This window comes from Ammospiza nelsoni, chromosome 17, assembly GCF_027579445.1.
Source record: "Ammospiza nelsoni isolate bAmmNel1 chromosome 17, bAmmNel1.pri, whole genome shotgun sequence".
In the NCBI taxonomy this organism is placed as follows: domain Eukaryota; kingdom Metazoa; phylum Chordata; class Aves; order Passeriformes; family Passerellidae; genus Ammospiza; species Ammospiza nelsoni.
In genome coordinates this window covers 13,740,021-13,761,726 of record NC_080649.1, presented here as the reverse complement: position 1 = coordinate 13,761,726, position 21,706 = coordinate 13,740,021, and the positions used below count along the sequence as shown (strand labels likewise).

At 46.7% G+C, this 21,706-nt stretch overlaps 1 protein-coding gene across 4 annotated transcripts in view; it reads left to right on the top strand.

The window, feature by feature from the left end:
- Positions 1 to 21,706, top strand: part of MGRN1 (mahogunin ring finger 1) — a 48,844-nt gene that overhangs the window by 12,167 nt on the left and 14,971 nt on the right. For all 4 annotated transcript variants that reach the window (XM_059484177.1, XM_059484179.1, XM_059484176.1 and 1 more), the window contains exons 4-7: positions 5,411 to 5,557; positions 14,938 to 15,055; positions 18,459 to 18,525; positions 21,332 to 21,384. In XM_059484177.1, coding sequence (XP_059340160.1) covers positions 5,411 to 5,557; positions 14,938 to 15,055; positions 18,459 to 18,525; positions 21,332 to 21,384 — 385 coding nt within the window. The remainder of the gene's footprint in view (positions 1 to 5,410; positions 5,558 to 14,937; positions 15,056 to 18,458; positions 18,526 to 21,331; positions 21,385 to 21,706) is intronic.

Sequence of the window (21,706 nt, the reverse complement as noted above, 5' to 3'; positions counted from 1 at the left end):
TTCTGGCCCAGAGGCTTTGTCTTCCTCCCTCTGTGCCCGTGAAGGACACTCTGTGCCTCTCCAGCCTGGCTTATTCACAGCCAGTGGTTGAGATTTGCACGTTCTTTCCAGAGCTGGTCAATTTACCACATCCTCCACCAAATACAGTGGTACTGAGCCAAGTGTCCAGGTGTAAAGTTCTAAGTGTATGTTCTGATGGTAACATCCCCCATAAGCTTTTTCATAGAATCCCAGACTGGTTTGGGTTGGAAAGGACCTCAAAGACCATCTTGTTCCATCTGCTGTCCCATGGGCAGGGACACCTTCCACTGTCCCAGGCTGCTCCATGCCCTGTCCATCCTGGCCTTGGACATTTCAGGGATTCAGGAGCAGCCACAGCTTCTCTGAGCATCCTGTGCCTCACCACCCTCACAGGGAAGAATTTCTTCCCAATATCCCATCCAATCCTGCCCTCTGGCAGTGAGAAGCCATTGCCCCTTGTCCTGTCACTCCAGGCCCCTGTTGAAAGTCCCTCTGCAGCTCTCCTGGAGCCCCTTTAGGCACTGCAAGGGCTCTGAGTTCTCTCTGGAACCTTCTCCTCTCCAGGCTGGACAATACAAACTCTCTCAGCTTCTCCTCACAGGAGAGGTGCCATGGAGGAATATAGGGAAGTGTCCACTCTGGCCTTCTTGCCCAGCTCTGACCAGACAAAATTCTGAGCTTTGCCAGATCCTGAATTTTGACAGGATAAACAATAAATCTGTGTATATTGGTGTTGAAGTTCTGAGTCTTCAATGTCACGTGTGATTTTTTGATCTCTGGCAGGAAGAGACTGTGAGCCTCAGAGCAGGGTAGCAGGAATTTTGCTGTTAACCACTCACTGAGAAAGGCTTCCTTCTATTTTTCTTGTGTCCCACGTTTAGCCTTGGATTGGAAGCTTTGTTTTGGAGCTCCAGTACCTGTTGTGCTGGCACTGGCTGTTCCTTCTCCTGAAAGCACTTCCAGCTGCAGGAGGAAGACCAGCTCAGGACACAATATTTGTTCTTGCACCCTGGGGCAGCTTCTCTGCTTCAGCTTCTGGGCTTTGGACAGCAACAAAAGCATTGAAGGAATCAGCAGCTGTAGTGGTTTGGGAGTGTGTCTGAAGCATCAGGAGTGTCATGGAGAATAATCATGGGGTGTTTTGGATGAGGGCCTGAGAGGGGTGGATGATGGGGGCTGAGGGGAGATAGGTGAGTTGCAGGGAGTGAGAGAAAGGAAATCCCTTCCCTCTGCAGCACAGGGGGCTGATCTTGGTCCTTGGATCTGTTCATCCTGTGCTGCAGGTGGTGAGGGGCTGGGACTGCCTGCTCTGCAGCCTGGATGGTGTTAAACTGGACAGATCTTTGCAGAATCCCTGTGTTTGGTGATGCTCTCCCCTGTGGAAGGCAGTGCTGACAGAGATGTTACTAATTCTGCTCTCATTTATTGCCTGCTCAAGCACTGGGTAAATGCAGATCTCAGTCAAGGGATATTTAACATTTATCCTGCATGTCTGCTGGGTTGGTCAGACTTTTGAATCTCCTCAAAGGATGAAATTTGGTTTAGCTCAACCTAGTTCTATAAAACTGTCATGGCTGCTGTTAATTATATTTTTATCTTTTAATTCTTTAACAGACAATTAAAAGCTCCAACCTTTCCATTGTTTTATCCAGGAGTGATGTCAGACCAGGTGGCCTCAGCTCCCTTGGTCATCCTGCTTTGCCTTTTGCATCAAAACGTTGGATCAGCTGTTTGTTCTCAAAGGTGGTCAGTCTCTTTCCTCTGTACCTGTGATTGTGAAGGCTCTGATGCACCTCTGTGCATGACCCAAAGGCACATCCAGCAAAGCCACTGGTTCCCAAATCTGTGCATGCATCTGTGACCACCCCACATGGACACTGTCTGTAGGGCTTGGCTAAATGGGCACTGCAAAATTCAAGTGCAGGTGGAGACGGACGAGCTCTTGAAGCACCTGAACCACCTCCTTGTCTGCCACATCTCCTTCAATGAAAGAGGGATGCAAAATGTGTGATTTTTGTCCTGTTACTTCCCTGATGTTACATCCCACCATTCCTGCACCTTAAGGTGGCACATGAGATGTCTCTGCCTCTCAAAGTATGCACCACAGTAGGCTTTGCCTGTTCCTCAGGCCAGTTACCATCTGTGCAGGTGTTTCTCACCTGAACTCTTTGCTATGTGGCAGTTCGTAGAATCCCAGACTGGTTTGGGTTGGAAGGGACCTCAAAGTTCATCTCCTTCCACCCCTACCATGGCAGGGACACCTCCCACTGTCCCAGGCTGCTCCCAGCCCTGCCCAGCCTGGCCTTGGGCACTGCCAGGGATCCAGGGGCAGCCACAGCTGCTCTGGGCACCCTGTGCCAGGGACTCAGCCCCCTCACTGGGAAGAATTTCCTCCTCATGTCTAATCTAACCCTGCCTCTGTCAGTGTGAAGCCATTCCCCCTTGCCTTATCAATCTCCAGTCTCTCTGCATCTTTCTGTACTGTTCAGGTACTGAAAGTTGTGAATGATTTTCTGTCCCTCCAGCAGCAGCAGGAGGGCACAGCCTTGCTGTGACTGTCACCTTTTAGGCACTTGTACCCTGCCCTCTGCTCAGTGGTGCTGTTCAGGCAGGCAAGGCTCAGCCTCTCCTCCCTGCATCCTTCACAAACCTTCCCTCCAGGCACTGCAGTGGCCCCTCAGTGGTTTCCCAGGGCAACAGATCTAGTCTGACTTTAACCCCTTATCTCCTTGGAAGGATGGAAGCACATTCTGAGTGCTGACAGAGAGCTGCAGGGTGAGGCTGGGAGCAGGAGGGTGATCTGGGTGCTTTTTGACTTCCCTGAGAAGACAAATCAGGCAGTGATTGTGCCAGGGATGTGTTTGTGTGAGAGCTGCCCCATGCCCAGGTGTCCCCATTGTTACTTGGTGCTGTCTCAGGTATCCCAGTCTGTGCTGGAGCTGTCACATGTGCTGTGCTCTATTTAATACCTACCTGTGCATGAGGTGAGGCTGAAGGAGCCTCTGCCTGCAAGAGGTGCTGGTTCTCCCACCCTGCTGCTTCTGGAAGAGGTACCAAGTCTGTCCTAGCCTGGATCCTTCACTGAACCTCAGATCCACAGAGTGCAGCCCAGCAAGAGATGACTTGTGGTGCTGCTCTCTTGGGCACACACAACATTGTGAGTGGATTGTTGCCATCTGTGTTCTTGGGTCAGTCCAGCACAAAATGCTGATAGTTCCTGTGTTCTTTTGGTAAATCTGCCCTTCTGGCCAGTGTTTCTTCTTTACAGCCTCCAATGCCATGATTTTCACTTTGTGTGCAAAATCCCATCTTGCTCTGTACTGTGTATTGTGTCCAGGTTTCTGCAGATGTTAACACTCCAATTCTTGGGATTTATTTTTTTTTATACTGGCATCTTGGGTGTTTTTAGCTTGATTTGCTGCCCTGACCTAGGTGAACCTCTGGCCAAAGCCTCTCCAAGCCCTTCAGACAGGAATGTGGGAGTGTGCCATTAGTTAGGGGTTACATTAGTACAAGTACATGTGTTGGGTATTTGATTCTACTGCTCTTAAATTTTATTTTGCACCTTCTGTATTAAATTACTGAAACTGAATATTTCATTCTTGTTCAGTGTGGTGTTAAAAAAAATTCAACCTGGAACCCTCTTAATTAGGCAGCAGCTGTTGTATGTCAGTGAACTTGATAAACAAGGATTCCCTTGACAATTTTAGATTGAATTATAGAGGTATGTCTGACCCATTTCTGGGTATTTTTGACAGTACAGTGTATTCATCAGGGCTGTTTAGTGAGGGGAGAGGCTGATACTGTGAAGACAGAGAGGGTGCCTGGCTTTTCCTGAATAGTTCAGCTGCTTGGCTGTGACCCAGCCATCACAGCAATTAAGGTATTACTGATGAACAAGTGGGGCTGGAGCTGGGTGACAGGTCAGTGCTGTTACACCTCTCACAGGCAGCCTTGCTGCCCTCACCATTCCCACACAGAGCCTGAGCTCACACTGGTACCTGTGGTCATGGGATTTGAATTTATGGAGAATCTGCTGCTGCCCTGCCAGTGAATCACATCCATTGTCTGTCACTTTGCTCTTTGAGGCAGGGAGACCTTGGACAGCTCAGGAGAGGAGGAGACTGAGGGCAGAGCTCAGGGGGGGCTGCAGCTCCTCCCCAGGGGCAGCTCTGATCTCTGGGACAGGGACAGGGAATGGCTGGAGCTGGGCAGGGCAAGGTCAGGCTGGATTTTGGGAAAGGTTCTTCCCCCAGAGGGTGCTGGCACTGCCCAGGCTCCCCAGGGAATGGGCACAGCCCCAGGGCTGCCACAGCTCCAGGAGAGCTTGGACAGTGCTCAGGCACAGGGTGGGAGTGTTGGGGGGTCTGTGCAGGGCCAGGGGTGGGACTGGGTGATGATCCCTGGGGGTCCCTTCCCACTCAGGATATCCCATCATTCTGTAATTTTCTTGTGATGTGGTGTGTTGGCTACTTGCTCCAAGATCTGGTTTCTCTGGCTACTTCTGGCACTCTGTAGGTGCCCATGGCCACAGCTCACTGCCCCTGAGATGCCTCAGACCTCTTCTTCAATGGATTTCTGCCTTTTCCTGCAGTAGGGCAAAGGAGTGACCCTGCCAGTGGTGATCACACAGTGGGATCCAGCTGTGCAGGAGCTTGTAGCCAAATTAGGCTTTTACATTAATTGAAATAACTTCTCATTCTATTGGTTATCATGTGTCTGTTTGCAGTTGGATGTGTTAATTTGCGTTCATACCATAAATGCATGTGAACTCCCTCACAGCACCAGTGGTTTAGTTGATCATTTGTACATTTAAAGGTGTTTGAAGTTCTTATATCTGGATGTTTTCTGAGCTAAATGTCATCTTCTGTGTGATACTGGAGGTACCTTTTGCTGAGCTTCAGGAGTTCTTTGTGTTACAGAGACCTTGGGTTTTTTTGTCTCTCACCATTTCATTGCAGAGTTAAAAGAATTACACTTCAGATTTCTCAAGTCCATGCAGGATTTCTTTAGCCCAAATACTGAGCCTAATGTGAAGATGTAAAAGGAAGGAGGATGTTTCTTCTCCTCAGCATTTGAGAGAAGAAAGGGAGATCCTGAATGTCATTCTGTGTCCTGGCACAGATCCTGAATATCATTCTGTGTCCAGGCCCTGTAGGGCTGGGTGAGACCCCTTAACACCATAATTAATTCACTTCACTAACTTCAGTCTCATCTTGGAAGAACCTTCCTCAGGGGAAAGAATGGAAATCTGGGAAGCCCAAGGTGGAAGCCCAGGCTGCTTTGACTGCCTGGAACACCAAGGCTGGAGTACTCTTGTCTCTATTTCCAGAGTGATGCTGTTGATATCTCATAAGATGTGTTCTAATCCTGTGGCATTGCCTTTCAGGTACAAAGATGATGTTGACAGCCCCACTGAGGAGAATGGGAAGCAGAAGGTGCTGTACAGCCTGGAGTTCACCTTTGATGCAGATGCCCGTGTTGCCATCACAATCTACTGCCAGGCCACAGAGGAGTTTGTTGGTGGCATGGCCGTGTAAGTCCTGGGCTGGTGGGCACAGGAGGGGCACAGCAGCTGGGATGATGAGCTCTCAAACACCTCTCATTTATCACCCCTGAGGCAGGGCTGCCACATGTGGTAGAGTGGGAAATTTCTCGTTTTTCCTGATGATTTTGAATATTACTTTCAATTCCCTCACACAGCCAATATCTTCTCTTGTTCCCTTTTTAGTTTAGGTATAGGGAAACCATTCTGTGTGCAGCAAAGGAGAAGAACTCACAGCTGTATGTTTTGTCAGGGAAGTGTTGTGTGAAATTAAAAACCCAACCACCCTTCCCTTCAAATGCTGCCTATTTTTTCCCTCTAGATCACCCAGTTCACTGCCTTTCTGTGTTCCTGTGACAGGAGCATCTGGGCCACCAAAGTAAAGTTCAGTCTGACATTACCAGAGTGAGTCTGTGGCATTGAGGCCCACCCAAATCCCATTTTGGGATAAATGCCCAGCTCAGCACTGGCTGTTGGGAGAGGGGAGAGGATTTTCTTCCTGCAGCCCTGTCTGTGTGTGTTTCCTGCCATGTACACATTAATCTGTGGTTAGCTGTGGAAAGAATGACCAAAATGTCATCTGTGGGAACCTTCTCATATCCTGATAGTACATCCCTCCAGAATTGAAAACCTTTTTATCTAAATCAGCACCTTTAAACCATTCCAGTCAACACTGTATCCCACAAGTGTTGTATGAAAAAATTCCTCTCTATGTTCAGACAAAGGTGGCTGGAATGTGCTCTGCTGATGTGAGCTGGGTACATGTGAGCTGCTGCTATGGTATGGTGCACTTCAATGGCCATGGGACAAAGAATTCCTTTGGCTCCAGGGGTAAAGGAAGATTCAGGCTGCAGAAGCTCTTGGCTTCCTCTAACAGAGGTTTTTGGCTGACCAGAGGCTCCTGGACATAGTGCTGATGGCTTCTGCAGTGATGCTCTGGAGCTGGGGCTAAACTTTGCCTTGGTTGAAGGGACCTGCAGAGGCTTCAGCAGGGAGAAATATCTATGGCAAACCATAACAGGGCTTATTTGTTTATGCAAAGTACAAACATCCCACTAATGATCAATGAATAGTGTATTTTTAGGAATGAGAGTGGCTCAGTTCTCCAATCCAGATATGCATTCCTTCAAACTGGAGAATACCCTGATCCAGAATTTTTGTTTAGACCCCTTTCCCTTCTTCTACTGATGCTTATGGCTGCCTTTATTTTGGGGAGGTAATAAAGGAGCTCCTTTTTAAAGTGCTTGAAAATTCTCTCTCAACAAACTGAATACACTTTGTGTTTAGATCCAGCATTTCCAGAGCAGAGCTGAATGCAGCTTTAGAAATCCTGATGAAGTTTCCATGTTCTGTCTCTTAGGTCCTTAGGTTTCCTGTGAATTTAGTGCTAGTGAAGGTGTTGGAATGGCAGCCTTGGAGATTGAAGTCCTCTTTCCCTACCAGGTACAACGTGGAGAGGTGCCCAGTGTCCCTGGTGCTGCCCTGCAGTGTTCCCTGGGTTGTGACCTCAGAAGGAAACCATCCATGGGCTGATGGGGAGAGCTGAGGGCCTCTATGGCCAGGGTGGATGTATTTACATTGCTAGACTCAAGCTATGGCTTAACTCAGTAAGGCTTGGTTTAAATCATTGATTTTAATCTTGTTTTCCCCTGTTGGTTTACCCTGAAGGAGAATTTCATTGTCTCTGGTCAGTAGCAATGAAACATCTGCATCTGCAGCACAGTGAGCTTCATATTAAACCTTGTGTTGCATTTTTTATGCCACAGTCTGTAAAGAATATCCATATAGTTTAAAATCTCTTTTTCAGACTCCCACTTTTTCATTTTATGCCAAAATGGCAATAACCCAAAGTTATTCTAAAAAGAAACATTTTAATTTTTTTTTTTTAGCCCATGTCTTGAACCAGGCTGTGTTGGGCTGGAATTGTACCTGAGTGACCCAAGAGCAGCAGTGTTTGTTCTTGTTGCTTAAACTGCTCGTGTTGGACTCTTAAGAGACTCTCTTGTCAAGTTGTGCCTTGAAGAATAATTGCTTAATAGAATTGTTTTAGTTACCAAATATAACCACACAGAGAGTGTTTTCAGTCCTCTGTAACTTACAGTAGCTCTGCTCTTGGCTGGTTGGTTGGAGGAAGAAAACACAGGTTTTGGTTCACTTAAGAACACTTTTTTCTGAAATTTAGTGCCATTCACTGAGCCACTGACTGTCACCAGTGCTGTTATCTGTCCTTTAAAACTTGTGCAGCAAACATGATCTACCCAATGGTCTTTACATTAATTTTGAACAATTCCTAGATAGAATTTCTGAACATGATCAGAGCTGTTGATTTCCAAGAATTTTTTTAATGTGAATTATTTTAATCCACCCTGTCCATGGTTCAGTGAGAGAGGGATCTCTGTTAGATGGCAGAGCTGAAGCCTGTGTTCCTGAGCCCTCTGCATGAAACCAGGATCAGCAGTGATTTCCCCACTAATGAAAAATTAGCCAATGGTTCTGTGCTGTCCTACTGGGGTGGCAGCAGTCCCTGGTGCACTGAACCTTCTAAAAGGTCAAAGTACCCACATTCAGCTCTTTCTTCCACTTGTGGCCTTTCATTTAATAAATCACACTTTATTCTCCAAAATACAGAAATGATGAACTGCCTGTGCCTGCTCTGGGCTGCTTGAACAATAAATGTTATGTAAATGTGGGTGCAGGGGCTGCACCAGGAGCCAGGGAACTTTTTGGAAGGCATGATCCTGATTTCGTGCAGATGTGTAGGGGGAAGTCAGATACAAATATAGACTTTATAAGCTGCTTTAATTCAACCCAGGCTATTTTTCCATGTGGAAGTGGCTCCTGAAGCACGTCTTGGGGCCAGTGCAGCTGCCCAAGTAGGCATCTCTGCTTCTCTGGATTTGCTGGCTGCTAGTAAAAACCTTTTGAAGCTCTGATTTCAGCTTTGCAAAGCAATTCTGTAAGGGCAATGCTGTAATTACTTTGATTTATTCTTTTCAAATTCTAGTGGAAAAAAAAAATCTGGGCTGCATTCTTAGAGCTCTGAGTGGAGCAGTGCATTTCGGTGCACTAACAGGAATGCAGCTTTCCCTGCCTGGGCTGGTGGATTTTCCTTTTCCTCAATCTCTTTTGGTGCTAACAGCTGCATTCATGGAACAAGCATGTGCAAAAGCTGTCCTGTGTATCAATTCAACACTTCTTCTATTGCACTTGATTGGGATGAAGATGCTCTTTTAAATCTTTAAAATAAAACACCTTTTTTTTTTTCCACTCTCCTAAATCAATGCTGAGTCATAAAATGGGAGAAACTTTCTGTCTCCCTGTGAAAAGCAGGAATTTTCTCCCAGCTCTCAGCCTGCAGCATGGCTCCTTAGAAGTGCTAAACAAGTTATTCCTGCTTCCCTGCTGGAACAGCCTCTGATCCTGATAGTATCAGCACTCCTGCAAAACTCCTGCCAGCAATGTGGTTGTGGTCATGGTCATGCACTTTGGGGTGAGAGCAGGGAGGGGAGGGAAGGGAAGGGAGGGTGGCTCTCCCTGAGCAGTGCCTCTGCTTGTTGTGGAGCCTCTGCTCACCTGAAAGCCACAGCACTGTGTGTTGGGCCTGGCTTTGGGATTAGCTGGTTTCCATGACCAAGGGGAAGCCTTTCTGCAAGCCAAGGAGCTTCCTCCTGCAGTTGTTTGGGCTCCATTTAAAAGCTGGTGGCTTTGTCAGTCCTGTCCTGACCTGTCTCAAAGTAAGTTCAGCAGACTTTCCCAGGTAATTGTGCTGGGAGATACACTCAGCTGCAGTATTTCCTAGCCAAGATCCTGGGAACACAGAGCTGCCAACAGCCGCCTGCCTCTTGTCCTGAACTGCTGAACTCACAGCTCAGGGAGCTGTGTCATCACTTTTGTGGGAGCACAGATGACCAGCAAGGTCTGGGGAAGGTGATTGTGTAGGTGATTGTAAAGGTGTGCTCACCTCTGCAGCCCCATGCCCAGGGGAAGTACCTTGCACTTTCTGGTGCTAGTGCAGATATGTGTAGAAGCCTTTTGGATGAAACAGAAATTAGTTTAAATCTGGAGAGGACTGCTCCTCTCACCTTTGAAGTGCCTTTTGCTTGGTTACTTGTGGTGAGATCAGTTCTCAGAGGATGAGCTCGTGCATCGCCCCAAGGGTAAAAGATCTACCAATGTCCAAATCTCTTTAGTGGCAAGGAATTAGCACTGACCTGCCTCTGAACAGCTCAAGACCCCCCCCTCAGTGTCTTCAATTTTATTTCTTTTTCTGGCTGTGTTCATTTTCTCTAGTTTTAGAAATCAGGAGAAACATGGAGGTGTGTGAGCTGTGCCTCAACTGCTTACTAGTAATAATGTAATTTCCCTCCAGATAAAGGAGAGGGTACTCTGCATTGCATTTCCATTGTGGGGCTGGCAGCAGCTCACAGAGAATAGTTCAAAGACTCCCAGTTGTAGCCTGCCTCCTCCTGCAGTAACTGGTTCATGTGTTTGTACCTTAGATCCCCTGGTTTGGGAGACAAGTGTGTTTTTGGAGCAGGCTGCAGGGATATTTGTATTCTCTTTTTATGAGTGCATCCCTGCCTTGTGTGGCAGAATCCTGGATGTGCACACCATTAGCCTGCTCCTGGCAGGGCCCCTGGGACTGTTGCAGCTGTAGGTGTCCTGCTGACTAGCAGGAAGGATTGTGCAGTTCAAACATGACAGCAGCAGTTCTTTCCTCAGGGGAAGAAGTCAAACCAAGCCTGGAGCTGGAAGCACTTAAAAGAGCCAGTTCTGAAGGCATGAGCAATCCAGGCAGATGAGGAGCTCATGATAAATATGACGTGAGAGCTTGGAGCCTTGCAGCCCATTCTTATGAAAAGCATCTTCCTTTTTGGACACAAAAGATTCTCTCCCATATCCCAGTGCTGTTGCCAAGTTCTATTTTCTCACTATAAAGAGAAAACAGAATGAAAATAGGTCAGTCTAGCTCTGCAATCCTTGCCCTTTCCGGGGCTGTGCTGTTTGTGTTGCTGATGTGCAAATGGATTTATTAAAAAAATAAACCCCATTTCCTTGTTTGTTTTGCAATGCCCACTACACTCATCCCAAACCTCCTCCCACAGTTTCCTGAGCTGATGGGGGACATGACCCTGCAATGATTCCCTGCTCTGCCTGGTGTGGAAGTTGGAGGAGTTGGGTCTCAAAATGAAATCCAAATCAGCACACGGCTGTTTTCATTCAAGCCTGCGTAGGAGACTGAGGCACTCAGCTATCCCTTTGGTTATTTAATAGCCTCTGTCTGCTCAGGGCCTTTGAAAGGTGCTCTTGCTGCTTTTGGCTGTGGTGATTAATATGAATTCTTTGTGCAGAGGTTTCTTCTGTGTGAAGAAATCAGAGGCGAGTGCTGGGTTTTGCTATAGGAACAGCCTTTGTGGCTTTGATCCAGGCACACACCAGTCCCCAAGGGAACACTGGAGTGTGCAGAGTTCACAGGATGGAGAGCCAAATTCTATAGATTGCAGCAAGCACACAAACCCTCTGTCTGTCTTAAGAGCTGTGGCCTTTGTGCCTCTGTGTGTAGCTGTTGTGTGAGCTCTGAAGCCTGGCTGGAGCTGGAAGGGTGGTTTATAAGAGAGCTCTGCAGGGGCTGGGGGGGAATCTGGGCACTGGGGTTTCAGCTGTGTGGGGAGGGGGTTGTCTTTGCCTTGCTTGGAGTGGAGACTCAGTCCTGAAGGAAGCAGGAGGGGAAGAGAAGACTCTCAGAGATTGCAGTGCCTTAGCACCTGGGTAACCTCCAAGCTCCTTGTGGGAGCCTCTGTGGGGTGGATCTTGTCTAATTCTCTAGTTTGGTAGTGTTTCTATTATCAGTAAAAATCACTTAGAGTTGAAACATTTGCTCAGCTTCCCTCTTCCCCAAAAGCTGACCTGTGAGATCCTCCTCAGATGAAAGGGGAATGAGCAGGTGGGAGAGAGGAGCAGAGGATGCTTGTTCCACATCACCTCCTGTCCCTTTGAACACCAGCAGAGCTTGACTAACTCCTTCCTCATCACCTGTAAGAGGACATGGAGCTGCCAGGCAGTCACAGACTGTGGCAGTGACAGAATTGTTTCCTGAGTAGCCTCTGGATCTCTCCTGGTCCTTAGTTCACTACAGATTGCCACGAAACACGTTTAGCTGCTGCTAAAGAGAGAGAACTCTTGTTTTGGCTACAGGATCTTCAAAGCACAGATTCTCTCAGCCATTTCTAGTTGCAACATTGCTCCTTACATCCTGCTTTTCCTGAGGAATGGGGTCTGCACAGTGCTCTGTGTAAGTCAGGCAGCCTGGCAAGGATCCCTGTGTGGCACTTCTCAGTCAGGGGTCCCAGTGGGAGCAGGAGCTGCCCTTAGACTGCCCAGCACAGCCCCAGTGCCAGGCACAGCTGAGAAGGGAGCACAGCAGTGGGGAAATCTGCAGGAGCTGGCACTGGTGCCCTGCTGAGAACTTCCCCAGGCACACACCAGGGATGAGGAAGGGGAAAACACCCCAGTGAATATGTAGCAACAGAAGTTTAGTTCTGCTTAGCCAAACTCTGCATGGCACTTCTGACTAGGGAGCTGCTTAGGGTCTGCAGGTGCCACAGACTGAGTTCTCCATGCAGGCAGTGAGTGCTTCTCAGCTGACAGAGGAAAAGTGAGACTGGGGAATAATTTTAGTTTGTTCCAGTTCTCTCAGGAATCACTGGGATATAGTCACAGGCCTCTTATCTATCTGCTGGTTCTGTGATACACAGCTGGCTTTAGAGGGTCTGACATGTGGGAAGAAGGAGTCAGTGCAGAGTGAAGTTTGCTCTTTGTGAGTAAAGATGTGTCACAGAGCTCACAGGAGATGGGCTGCATGAACCCTGAGGACAGAGCTGAGGGCTGCTGCTGCCACCAGCAGTGGGGTACCTCAGGCTGCTTGTGATTCTCATGCTGTCAGGGGTACCTGAGCAAACAAACAGGTTTAAAATAATGTGACAGAAGATTTCTGTGTGCTCCTGACCTTATAGGACAGACCCCCCTCACTTCTCCACTGTCGTCAGCTCCCAGTGCTCACAAGGTGGTTTTGTCCTCCTCTGGATGGAGGCCTGGCCTGAGCAATCCAGTCTGAACAACAGCAGCCCAAACATTCAGCTTTCACACTTCCTGCAGAGAGAGGCAGCATGTTGCTTCTCTGCTGTCCTTTATTCTTTGATACATGTTCTCTTTTTCTGTGACACATCTGCACAGCTTACAGAGCTTCCCTGCTGTTGTTTGCTGTGAGCCCCCAGCAGCATAGGCAGGGAATAGATAGCTGTGAATAGAGCAGATGCCAACCAGAGGGGCAGGGGATGGGTAGAGGCCCCTTAGACCCTGATATGCAGGATACCTGCTTTGAAACAGCTTATCAAGTTTCCCTCCTGTGTAGCACAGGGAGTGTTGTCTTGTGCAGAGAGCCTTTGCATCCCATTGGAACCTTTGCATCCCAAAGGAGGATCCATTTCTGTGAGGCAGTCAGGGGCCATCAGACTGGCAGGGAATTCAGCAGCCCACTGGCTGGAGGTGCTCAGAGTTATCTGGCTGTTCAGATCCCAGTCTGATGTGTTTTGGCAATGGGGGCCAGGCAGTCACACAGTCTGAGGCATAAAGCTCACTTGGGGAAGCCTCCTTAATAATTTTGTCCTGCTCTTCAGCTCAGAAAATCTCTGTGCCTGGTTTATTTCTTTTCCCAGGGATGGTGAGAGCAGCAAGTCAATGTGAGTATCATTCTGCCCTGTCCTCCTTGGAAGAGTGTTATTTGTTTTTCTGTTGCAGCCTAGTTTGGGTTTCTGATGCTGTAAATGCAGGTCCTCCAGCATTCCTGACACTCAGCAGCATCATGTTTACACCCCTTTCCCACCTCCACTCTCTCCCCTGCACTTTATTTCCAGTAAGTTCCTGACTTGCTGTCACCTTAGATAAGTCACTCTTCCATCTCCTGCTTTCCCAGCTGTGGAGGGAGAATTGTGCCTCTCTGCAGAGCTGGGAAGCTTTGAGAGCACCACAAAAGGAGCTAGATACAGGCTTGCTCTATTCATTGTGCTTGACAACTCAGTAAATAAAACTTCACTCAATTGCTCGCTCTGTAATTCACATCTAAAAGACCTGTCACTCTGATCTCCCCCACACCATGCTTGAAATGCAAAGGATGGAGTGAGACCTTCTAGTAAAGCAGCACAATTTCAGCTCAGTGCAGGATGGGCTCTGAGGGTACTGTCATAAATAACTTAATGCAGAGAGCAGAGTGCACATGGTGAACCTGCCCTTTGTCACGACCTCCCAGCATTTAACATGGATCTTGTGACACTTGACCTTCTGGATCCTCAGAGGGTGCAGGAGCTGTTGGAGTTTTCCAGAGAAAGGCAGAGGATTTTTTTGTGGAGCCTGTCTTGTCACATTGCTGAGGGAGGATGTTGCTGCAGTGTCTCTTGGGCAGGGGATCTCTCACCTTCTCTCCAGTTTGTCAGTGTGCTCTGAGCACACAGTTGGTCATTTGACAAGAAAGGCTTTGGTGGTAAAGGCAGCTTCAGCTGTTCCCACCCTGCTTTGGGGTTCACTGCCTCCTCTCCTGTGCCAGAACGGGGAGAGGCTGTGCACATCCAGCTCAAGACATCACCCTTCAGAAAGGGGGAATGGGCAAGGAAATGCCTCCTGGGGAGGACAGCACCAGGTGGGCTCAGGGTGCAGAAGATGGTGGATGGCAGCTGTGGTCCCATTCCAGCCTGGCAGTGCTGGTGTTTCAGTGACGAGCTTTGAGACAGTGGAAGAATTGTGATGGTTGGGGTGGAGGATGGCTGGTGTCTCTCAGGTGCTGTTGGGAGCCCTGCATCACCCCTGGGGAAGCACAGGAGGGATTGAGGGGTGGATTGAAGGCTCAGCAGGATGGTGGAAGCCAAGCAGCATTTCCCCCTGTGGAGCTGTCCCATGGAGGCACAGGAGACCTTTCAGCACCACGCTGGGTTGTCTATTCCCTGTGTTAGGTCATAGCTCGTTCTTCCTGGGATTCCTGCAGAAATCAGGACTGTGCTGGGCTCAAAGCCAGCCTAAAGCTAGGCCATGGATTTAGGGAGCAGGCCTTTGCCAAGCTGCTGCACCCCCTGTATCAGCACCCAGGCAGGTCAGTATGGACACGATCAGACCTTGCCTGTCTGCGCTGCTTTCTCTTTCCTGTGCTCACCTTCTTGCTTTGACCTTTCCCTCCCCTCTTTGTGTCCCCACTGAATGGCTGCCAGCCCCTGCCAGCTCTGCCCTTAGAGCTGCCACTTGTGATTCCTGAGAGGCCGAGTGAGCAAGAGCAGGGCAGGGAGCAGTCCTTGGTCACACTGAGTTTTCCTTTCCCCTTCCCTCAGATACAGCACAAAGAATCCCTCTCTGCAGTCTGAGACAGTTCACTACAAGAGAGGGGTAAGCCAGCAGTTCTCCCTGCCTTCCTTCAAGATTGATTTCTCAGAGTGGAAGGATGATGAGGTAAGTGTGTTCTCAGTGTCCCCTTCTTTCCACACCCTGTTGTCCCCAAAGCACTGAGCTCTGTTTAGTGCTGTCCCCCACTATGGCTGGGGGACACTTTCTCCCAGCTCCTCCAGTGTGTTTTGTGGGTACTGCCCTGGGAAGAGCAGTATGGGAACTTGGCAGGCAGATCAGGCCAGGAAAGGAGGAAAGGAAATCTGGGGAAGTGACTTTTGATATCAGTGAACAGCTGATTTAGGAAGGAGGCTGCAGAGATTGCCACTGGAGCTTTTCCTGGAAAACCTGCTTTCCTTGGCCTTCCCCTCCCTGCCAGCCAAAGAGCTTGTGGGAACAAATGTCTGTCAGGATCTCTGCTTTTGTGGGTTTTAGTTGGAAGATTTTGGGGTTTTTTTGGGTGGTCCTCTAGAACAGTGGTGTCTAAAATTCATTGGGGTGTGGCAAGGACTTCAGAACTACATGTATATAACCCACAGATGATAAACACACATATCTTGGGAATATGTGCTCAAAACATGTTACTGATGGGATGAATAGTCAGAATAGTGTGGAGAGCACTGCTCTGGAAGAGTCCTGTTCAGTTAAAGGCCCACATCCTGGACTATCCTGTAGCAGTACAGTGTTGTGAAGGGATATCCTCCTTCTGGGGCAGATTTACACTGGTGCATCAATGCTGAATGAGGGAATGTTTTCCTCTTCTTAATTTAACCCATAACTGCAAACAGACCAGGGCTTGGTTTTAATTCAGGTTTGTGGCTTTTCTGCATAGCAAGATTTGTGAAGTGCTGTTAATTTTGGTATCTTTGGTATCTGCAAAATTCCAACATGGGCAGTAAGCATCTATTTCTGAGCTTTAAAACTTTCACCCAAAGGCTTCCCCTGCACATGGCATAGGGAAGGAAAGCCTTGGTCTTTCCCCTGCTCTGTGCAGAATTGTGGTAAGATGTTTCAAAGGCAGAGTAATTGTTCTGTGGCTGTTGCTAATATATTGGTTCCTCTCCCAGGAAGTGCACACTGATAATGGTGCTCATTTCCTGACCCAAACATGTGCAAGTGTATTTTGTATGTGAACCTTGGTAGATAACTCTACCTATTAAAAAAAAAATAAATAAAGGGGTAAAAAGGAAAAAAAAAGTAATCTTTCATGTATTTGAAAGATTGAATAGCTATTGTCCTGAAGTTACAGTTACAGCTATAATCAGTCCCGTGCCTTAACAAATGCCATGGTGGTTACCAAGAGCCTGCAGAGTCTGGTCTCCTGATTTCTTGGCTTCTCTGCCAATAGATGATTTCACAAGTTCAGCCTACAAAAGCCTGGAAGAGCTGCTTTTCAATCCCTTCTGTTGTCTGAGAGAGCTCAGTTCCCTTTCTTCTTAAATAATTGAGAAGCTTAATTTTTACTTTTGTTCCTGTCAGCAAGGTTTTAACTCAAGTACTAAAGTCATATCCCTTTGACAGCTTAAAAGAAAACTGAGTTTCCAGCTCTCTTTACTTGTTCTGCTGCATCCTCTGTTTCTTTTTTTTTTCATTGGTGTTACTGGGAGCTGGAAAAAATGTGGAACAAGCACTGTGATTCCAAAGAGTTTCCCCTCCCATGTCAGCTCTGTGTTACATATTGGTCTTTGTCCTAAATCTTCCCAACTGGCCACAAAAATGCAGCACTTTTATCTGAGACAGCCGGCACTGTCTTAGCTGTGCAATTGACATTTCAGATTTCTTTCCAGCTTTGTTATTGGTGTTGTTCAAAACTCCCAGATTTATTTCATGTTTTTGTTTAGTGTAATACTCGGATATGACGTAGATCTTGGCTGGGGAAGAAGGGAGACTGATGTTATGTTGGGTTGTTCTGTGAAAAGCTTTATAAAAGTTTATTTTATCTTCTCATTTACTGATTTGCTTAGAAATTATAGAGTATGGCTTGTGTTGAGTGAGTTGTGTTCAGGGCCCTAAAAGTGAATGTGAAATGGTGCCTTAAAGAGGCCTTTTGTTCAAGAACACTGGAATTTATATGGTAAAGCAACCTCAGTTCTGTGATGTGACTTTCCCTTCAAATGGTTTCTCTTTTGAGGAACTGGAGCAAATCAGGCTGCAGATGATGTTGGGGCTGTGACAAAGTGATGGAAACCCCAAAGCACTGTCTGAACTGGTGCAGCACCTGGAACTGGGTCTCAGTTTTCATGGAGAAACTGAAAACAGATTACCTGGAGCATCAGGGTGAAATGACATCTTTTTTTCAGTCTTGGCAAGAGATGAGACAAAACCATCCAAGTTGGTAATTAACAAAAGCAACAGAAATCCAGTCCCTGAGCCACTTCCTTTCCTGGCTTAGGACAGTGTTTGTAAGGTTGCCTTTTCCTTGTATTTCTAAGATGACACAGAGCTTTTGATGTGCTTTAATGAAGTGTAGGGCAAAGGGAAAAACTGAGACTGTTTCCCTTGCACTCAAATTTTCACTCTCACCAATTAGAAACTCAAGGACCTGCATTTCATGATATGCCAAGAGATGAAAATCAGTCCTGTGTTTCCTTAAAGTGTTGTGTGAGCTTGAAGTTTTGCAGATTTTGCTCTTATGTCTTCAGGAACTGCATAGCAGAGCCAGGGTCTCTTTGTGGTGTTGGGAGCACAATGTGCTGCTGTGCTGAGGCCAATGTATCCTGTTGTGTGGAGGCAAAATTGTGGCACTGGATATATTTTGAGAAACTTGTCCTACTACAAATCACTCAGAAGTCTTTTAGGATCCATGAATTAATGAGAATTAAATACCATTTGGAATTCCAGCTGACATCCTTTGCCTTGCTTTGCTGGTGCTCAGTGCCACGTCAGTGTGTGTATGTTGGAGTTGACTCCTTTTTAAAGTTGGTGCCTGGAATTTTAAATTCTCCTGTATTGATGTAGGATGATCCCCATCTGGGGAATAATGTGCTCTGACTCCATGATTTCAGAAGGCTGAAGAAAAGCTTTATTAAGCTCTACTATACTATATTACACTATATACTATACTATATCAAATTATGCTGAAGAAAAACCTGTGACCCTTACAGACAGTCACAATACAGCTTTGACCTAATTGGTCACTCAATGTAAACAACCATCACCAGTGTCCAATTAAGAAATCTTTCTTTGGTAAACAATCTTCATAACACATTCTACATGTGCTGAACAACAGAAGCAGCAAGTGGAGATAAGAATTATTTTTATTCTCTGAGTTTTCTCACTTCCTGGGGAAGTTGTGCTTGCTGCTCTCTGTGAAGGGAGCTGTGGCCACACTCCTGCTCTGTGTGTCCTTTTGAGACCAGGAGCTGGGGGTGTGTCAGAAGGGCCCCTCACTGAGCTGACATGATCTCAGTGTGGTCTTCAGGCAGGTTTGCTGTGAATTGTGTAACCTCAGCTCATTTCTTTCCCTCAGCTGAACTTTGACTTGGACCGTGGCGTATTCCCTGTAGTCATCAGAGCAGTGGTGGATGAAGGGGATGGTAAGAGTTGATTTTCTGTTCCCATGGTCTTCTCCTGGCTCTCTCTGAGTTTATGTGACCCCTTTCAGGACTGGCCTCCTTGGGGAGCCTTTCCAGAATAAAAATACTTCAAGAGATCACCATAACTTCCCTTTATTAAAAGGGCCAAGCTAACCACATAAAAACCATACTTTTAAAAATAGCCTTCATTGTTTTACAGGGAAAATGGCCAGGTATTTAGTGTTGGAATAGTGTTTAGGAGAGCTCCTGCTCTGCCACCAGTGCCAGGCACACAAATTAGACCAAATAACATCCTTGCTTGTTGGGTTGTGCTTTTGCAGTTTATAGGTCAAGAAGGGTGGAGCTGCTCTTTTCTCCCTCTTGAAGCGGTCAGTTGTCATCCTCAAAACCTGGAAATGGGCAGAGAAAAGGAAATGGCTTTAAAGTACTCAGGTCACTCTTCAGCCAAATGCAGCTTCATTCAGCAGTTTGAAATTATGCTTTTTCTGAGGATGTTGAATGGTTATAAGAAAAGAGCATAACCTTTCGGGAGAAATAATTGTTGATTAAATTTTAAAAATAATTAAAAACTAATCATAATTTGTAATTATGAATAATTGATGATTATTTTTTAAAGCACACTGCTCTTTTGGAGAGGGTAGTCCAGTGAATATTTAGAGTGTTATTTTTAGATTATTATTCACCATAGATGGTATTTCCCTTATGGGAATTGTGCTTTTGGGCTCATCTGGAGTGTTAGCAATGAACAGGGCACAAGGAACTCACATTTTCTTTGAAACTGGGAGTTTTTATGGTCAGGAGGACCAGCATTTCACTTCTGTAACATTTTGTACAACATTTAAGATAATTAGAAAAGAAAAAAAATCCATTGTTGATCATATTGTTTGGGTCAGTCACTTGCTCAGTTTCTTATGTTGTAAATGTGAAAAAGCTCAAAAACTCATTACATTGTTTTACAGTCTTCCAAGCAGACAGAAATAGAACTGAATAAGCCAATTTAAAGTGTGACTAACAAAGCACAGTGCAACATAAAGGAAATTACTTCCAAAGTGCATCTATTTTTAGTGATTTCAGGCACCCTTAGTAAAATCGACATATATGTGTAGTTCTTGACCAGAAATATAAAACAGCTTCCTCTGTTTATGGAACTTCTGGCAAGGTGTTTATACTCTATTATGTTGGGCTTGTCTAGAAGGATCAAAAATAGAACAGGAGGCAGTATGGGAAGCATACATTTATGCACATTCCATGCCCAGCCTTAGCCAATAATCTACTCCCATCTATTTTAATAACCTAGAAAACCAACTGCTTTTAAATCCCCTTTCTGGAAAGAATATCAGCACAAAAATGTGTGACATTTGGGCAAGATTTGAGGAAATTGTGCATTTTTGTTCTTTTTTTCACTGATGGCACTGGAAGGAGCTGGTGTGGTGTGTTTGGAGCACCTGGAAAATGACAGCTGTTAAATAAGGTTGAATGGTAAATTAAAATAGCAGTGAGGGAGGTGCTGGTTTGGACTGAACTCTGCCATGGCCTGCAGTGAGAGCCCTGCCAGTGGGATTGTTCCCAGGGAGAGGCACAGAACAGGAGGGAAAGGTGCTGCACAGAGCAGCTCTCACCACTCTGAGCTGTTACCCCTTCCTTGGCCATTCACACTGAGGGAAGGGACCTGAATTTTGTTTACTCTGAGACATAGAGCAGCCTTTCTCTTGGCTGGCAGTGAGAGAAGCAAGCAGATGAATTCCCAGTTTTAACCCCCTTCTCTGCATTGTGTTGTGTCCCTGATTCCACCCCAATTACCATGACCAACCTCAGTTACCCAGCACATCTGCAGGCAAATCTCCCCTGTCTCATACAGCTGTTCCCAAACATGGTCTGAGTTCCATAGCCTCTGTTGTCTCTGCTGTTCTGGAGCTCAAAGGAAGCTGTGGAGCTCCTTTCCCTTTTAGACAGAGCAGGAGTTGCTTCCTTGAGCTGCACCTTCCAGGCAGAGCTCTCCTCCCTGTGCTGAGCACAGCCCTCTTCACTCCAAGCAGCCTGAGAGCTTCCATGCCTTCCTTCCCTCTGTGACTCCTTCACAAACTCTGTCTCCCACTTCCATATGAGGAGTCTGAACAGGATTCAGGAAAAGGATCCAACCAGCTGGAGCTGAACAGAACCTCAGAGTCAGAGTGAGAGAGGCTGGGATTGTACCTCACCTCCACTTCTCTCTATTTGCTGAAGCAGCCAGGAATGCAGTACTGAAACCTCTGACAGCCCCTTCCCATTGCTGTGGGATTAAAAAGGAACCCTCAAGTTTGGAAGAGGGAAAATGTTTGTCTTTGTGGAAAGCTGGACAGAGATGTTGCAGTGTCTGAAGTCAGTATGAGAAATAAATGTTTTATAAGCATGTCTGACCAGACTGAAATAAAATGATAAGTAACAGGACTGGAAGTGCTGCCAAGTGCTGTTAAACCAGATAGCTCTGTGATAAATTCAGGTAATTAAACCCAGGAATTTCGGGGGACAGGAGATTCCCACTGAGTGCTTTGTTTTACTGTCCCTTTCCTACCTCTGCTAACAAGGTGGGATAGTTTGGAGCACCCAGGACAATGAAGGAATGGTTGTGTAGGGCTCAGCAGGGTTTTGTTCTTGCTCTGTTCTGAACCCACCTGATGACAAGATAAGAGAAGTTTTAAATGCAGAAGGTGAAAATAGAACAAATGGCAGCTCAGACATTGTAAGTGGACTAAAATTCAGCTCAGGATACTTTTATGCTGGTGCTGCTTGAGAGGTTTAACCAGTTTTGCCCTTTCTCTTTTTGCAGTGGTGGTTGAGGTCACTGGTCATGCCCATGTTCTTCTGGCTGCATTTGAAAAGGTAAATGAGGGTTTTTTCATCCCTCTGTCCCTGTTCTTGTGTATGTAAACATTTCCACGGGTCATTAGTTTGTATTTATATAACACTTGGCACAGCAGAGTCCTGGCCTGTGCCTGGGGTTCCTGGCTGCTGCTGTAGTACAAGGAATCATTTGCAGCAGCTCTGAGCAGCCTGTAATGATCATTTGTACCTGAGCTGGTCACTCAGGCAATGGCAGGGGTGTTTCCTGTGCTCCCATGCAGGGGGGAAGGTGTTGGCCATGGCTGCTGCCATGCAGTTTTCCAGGGTTCCATGATTTTTGCAGAACTGGATCTGCTGTGTC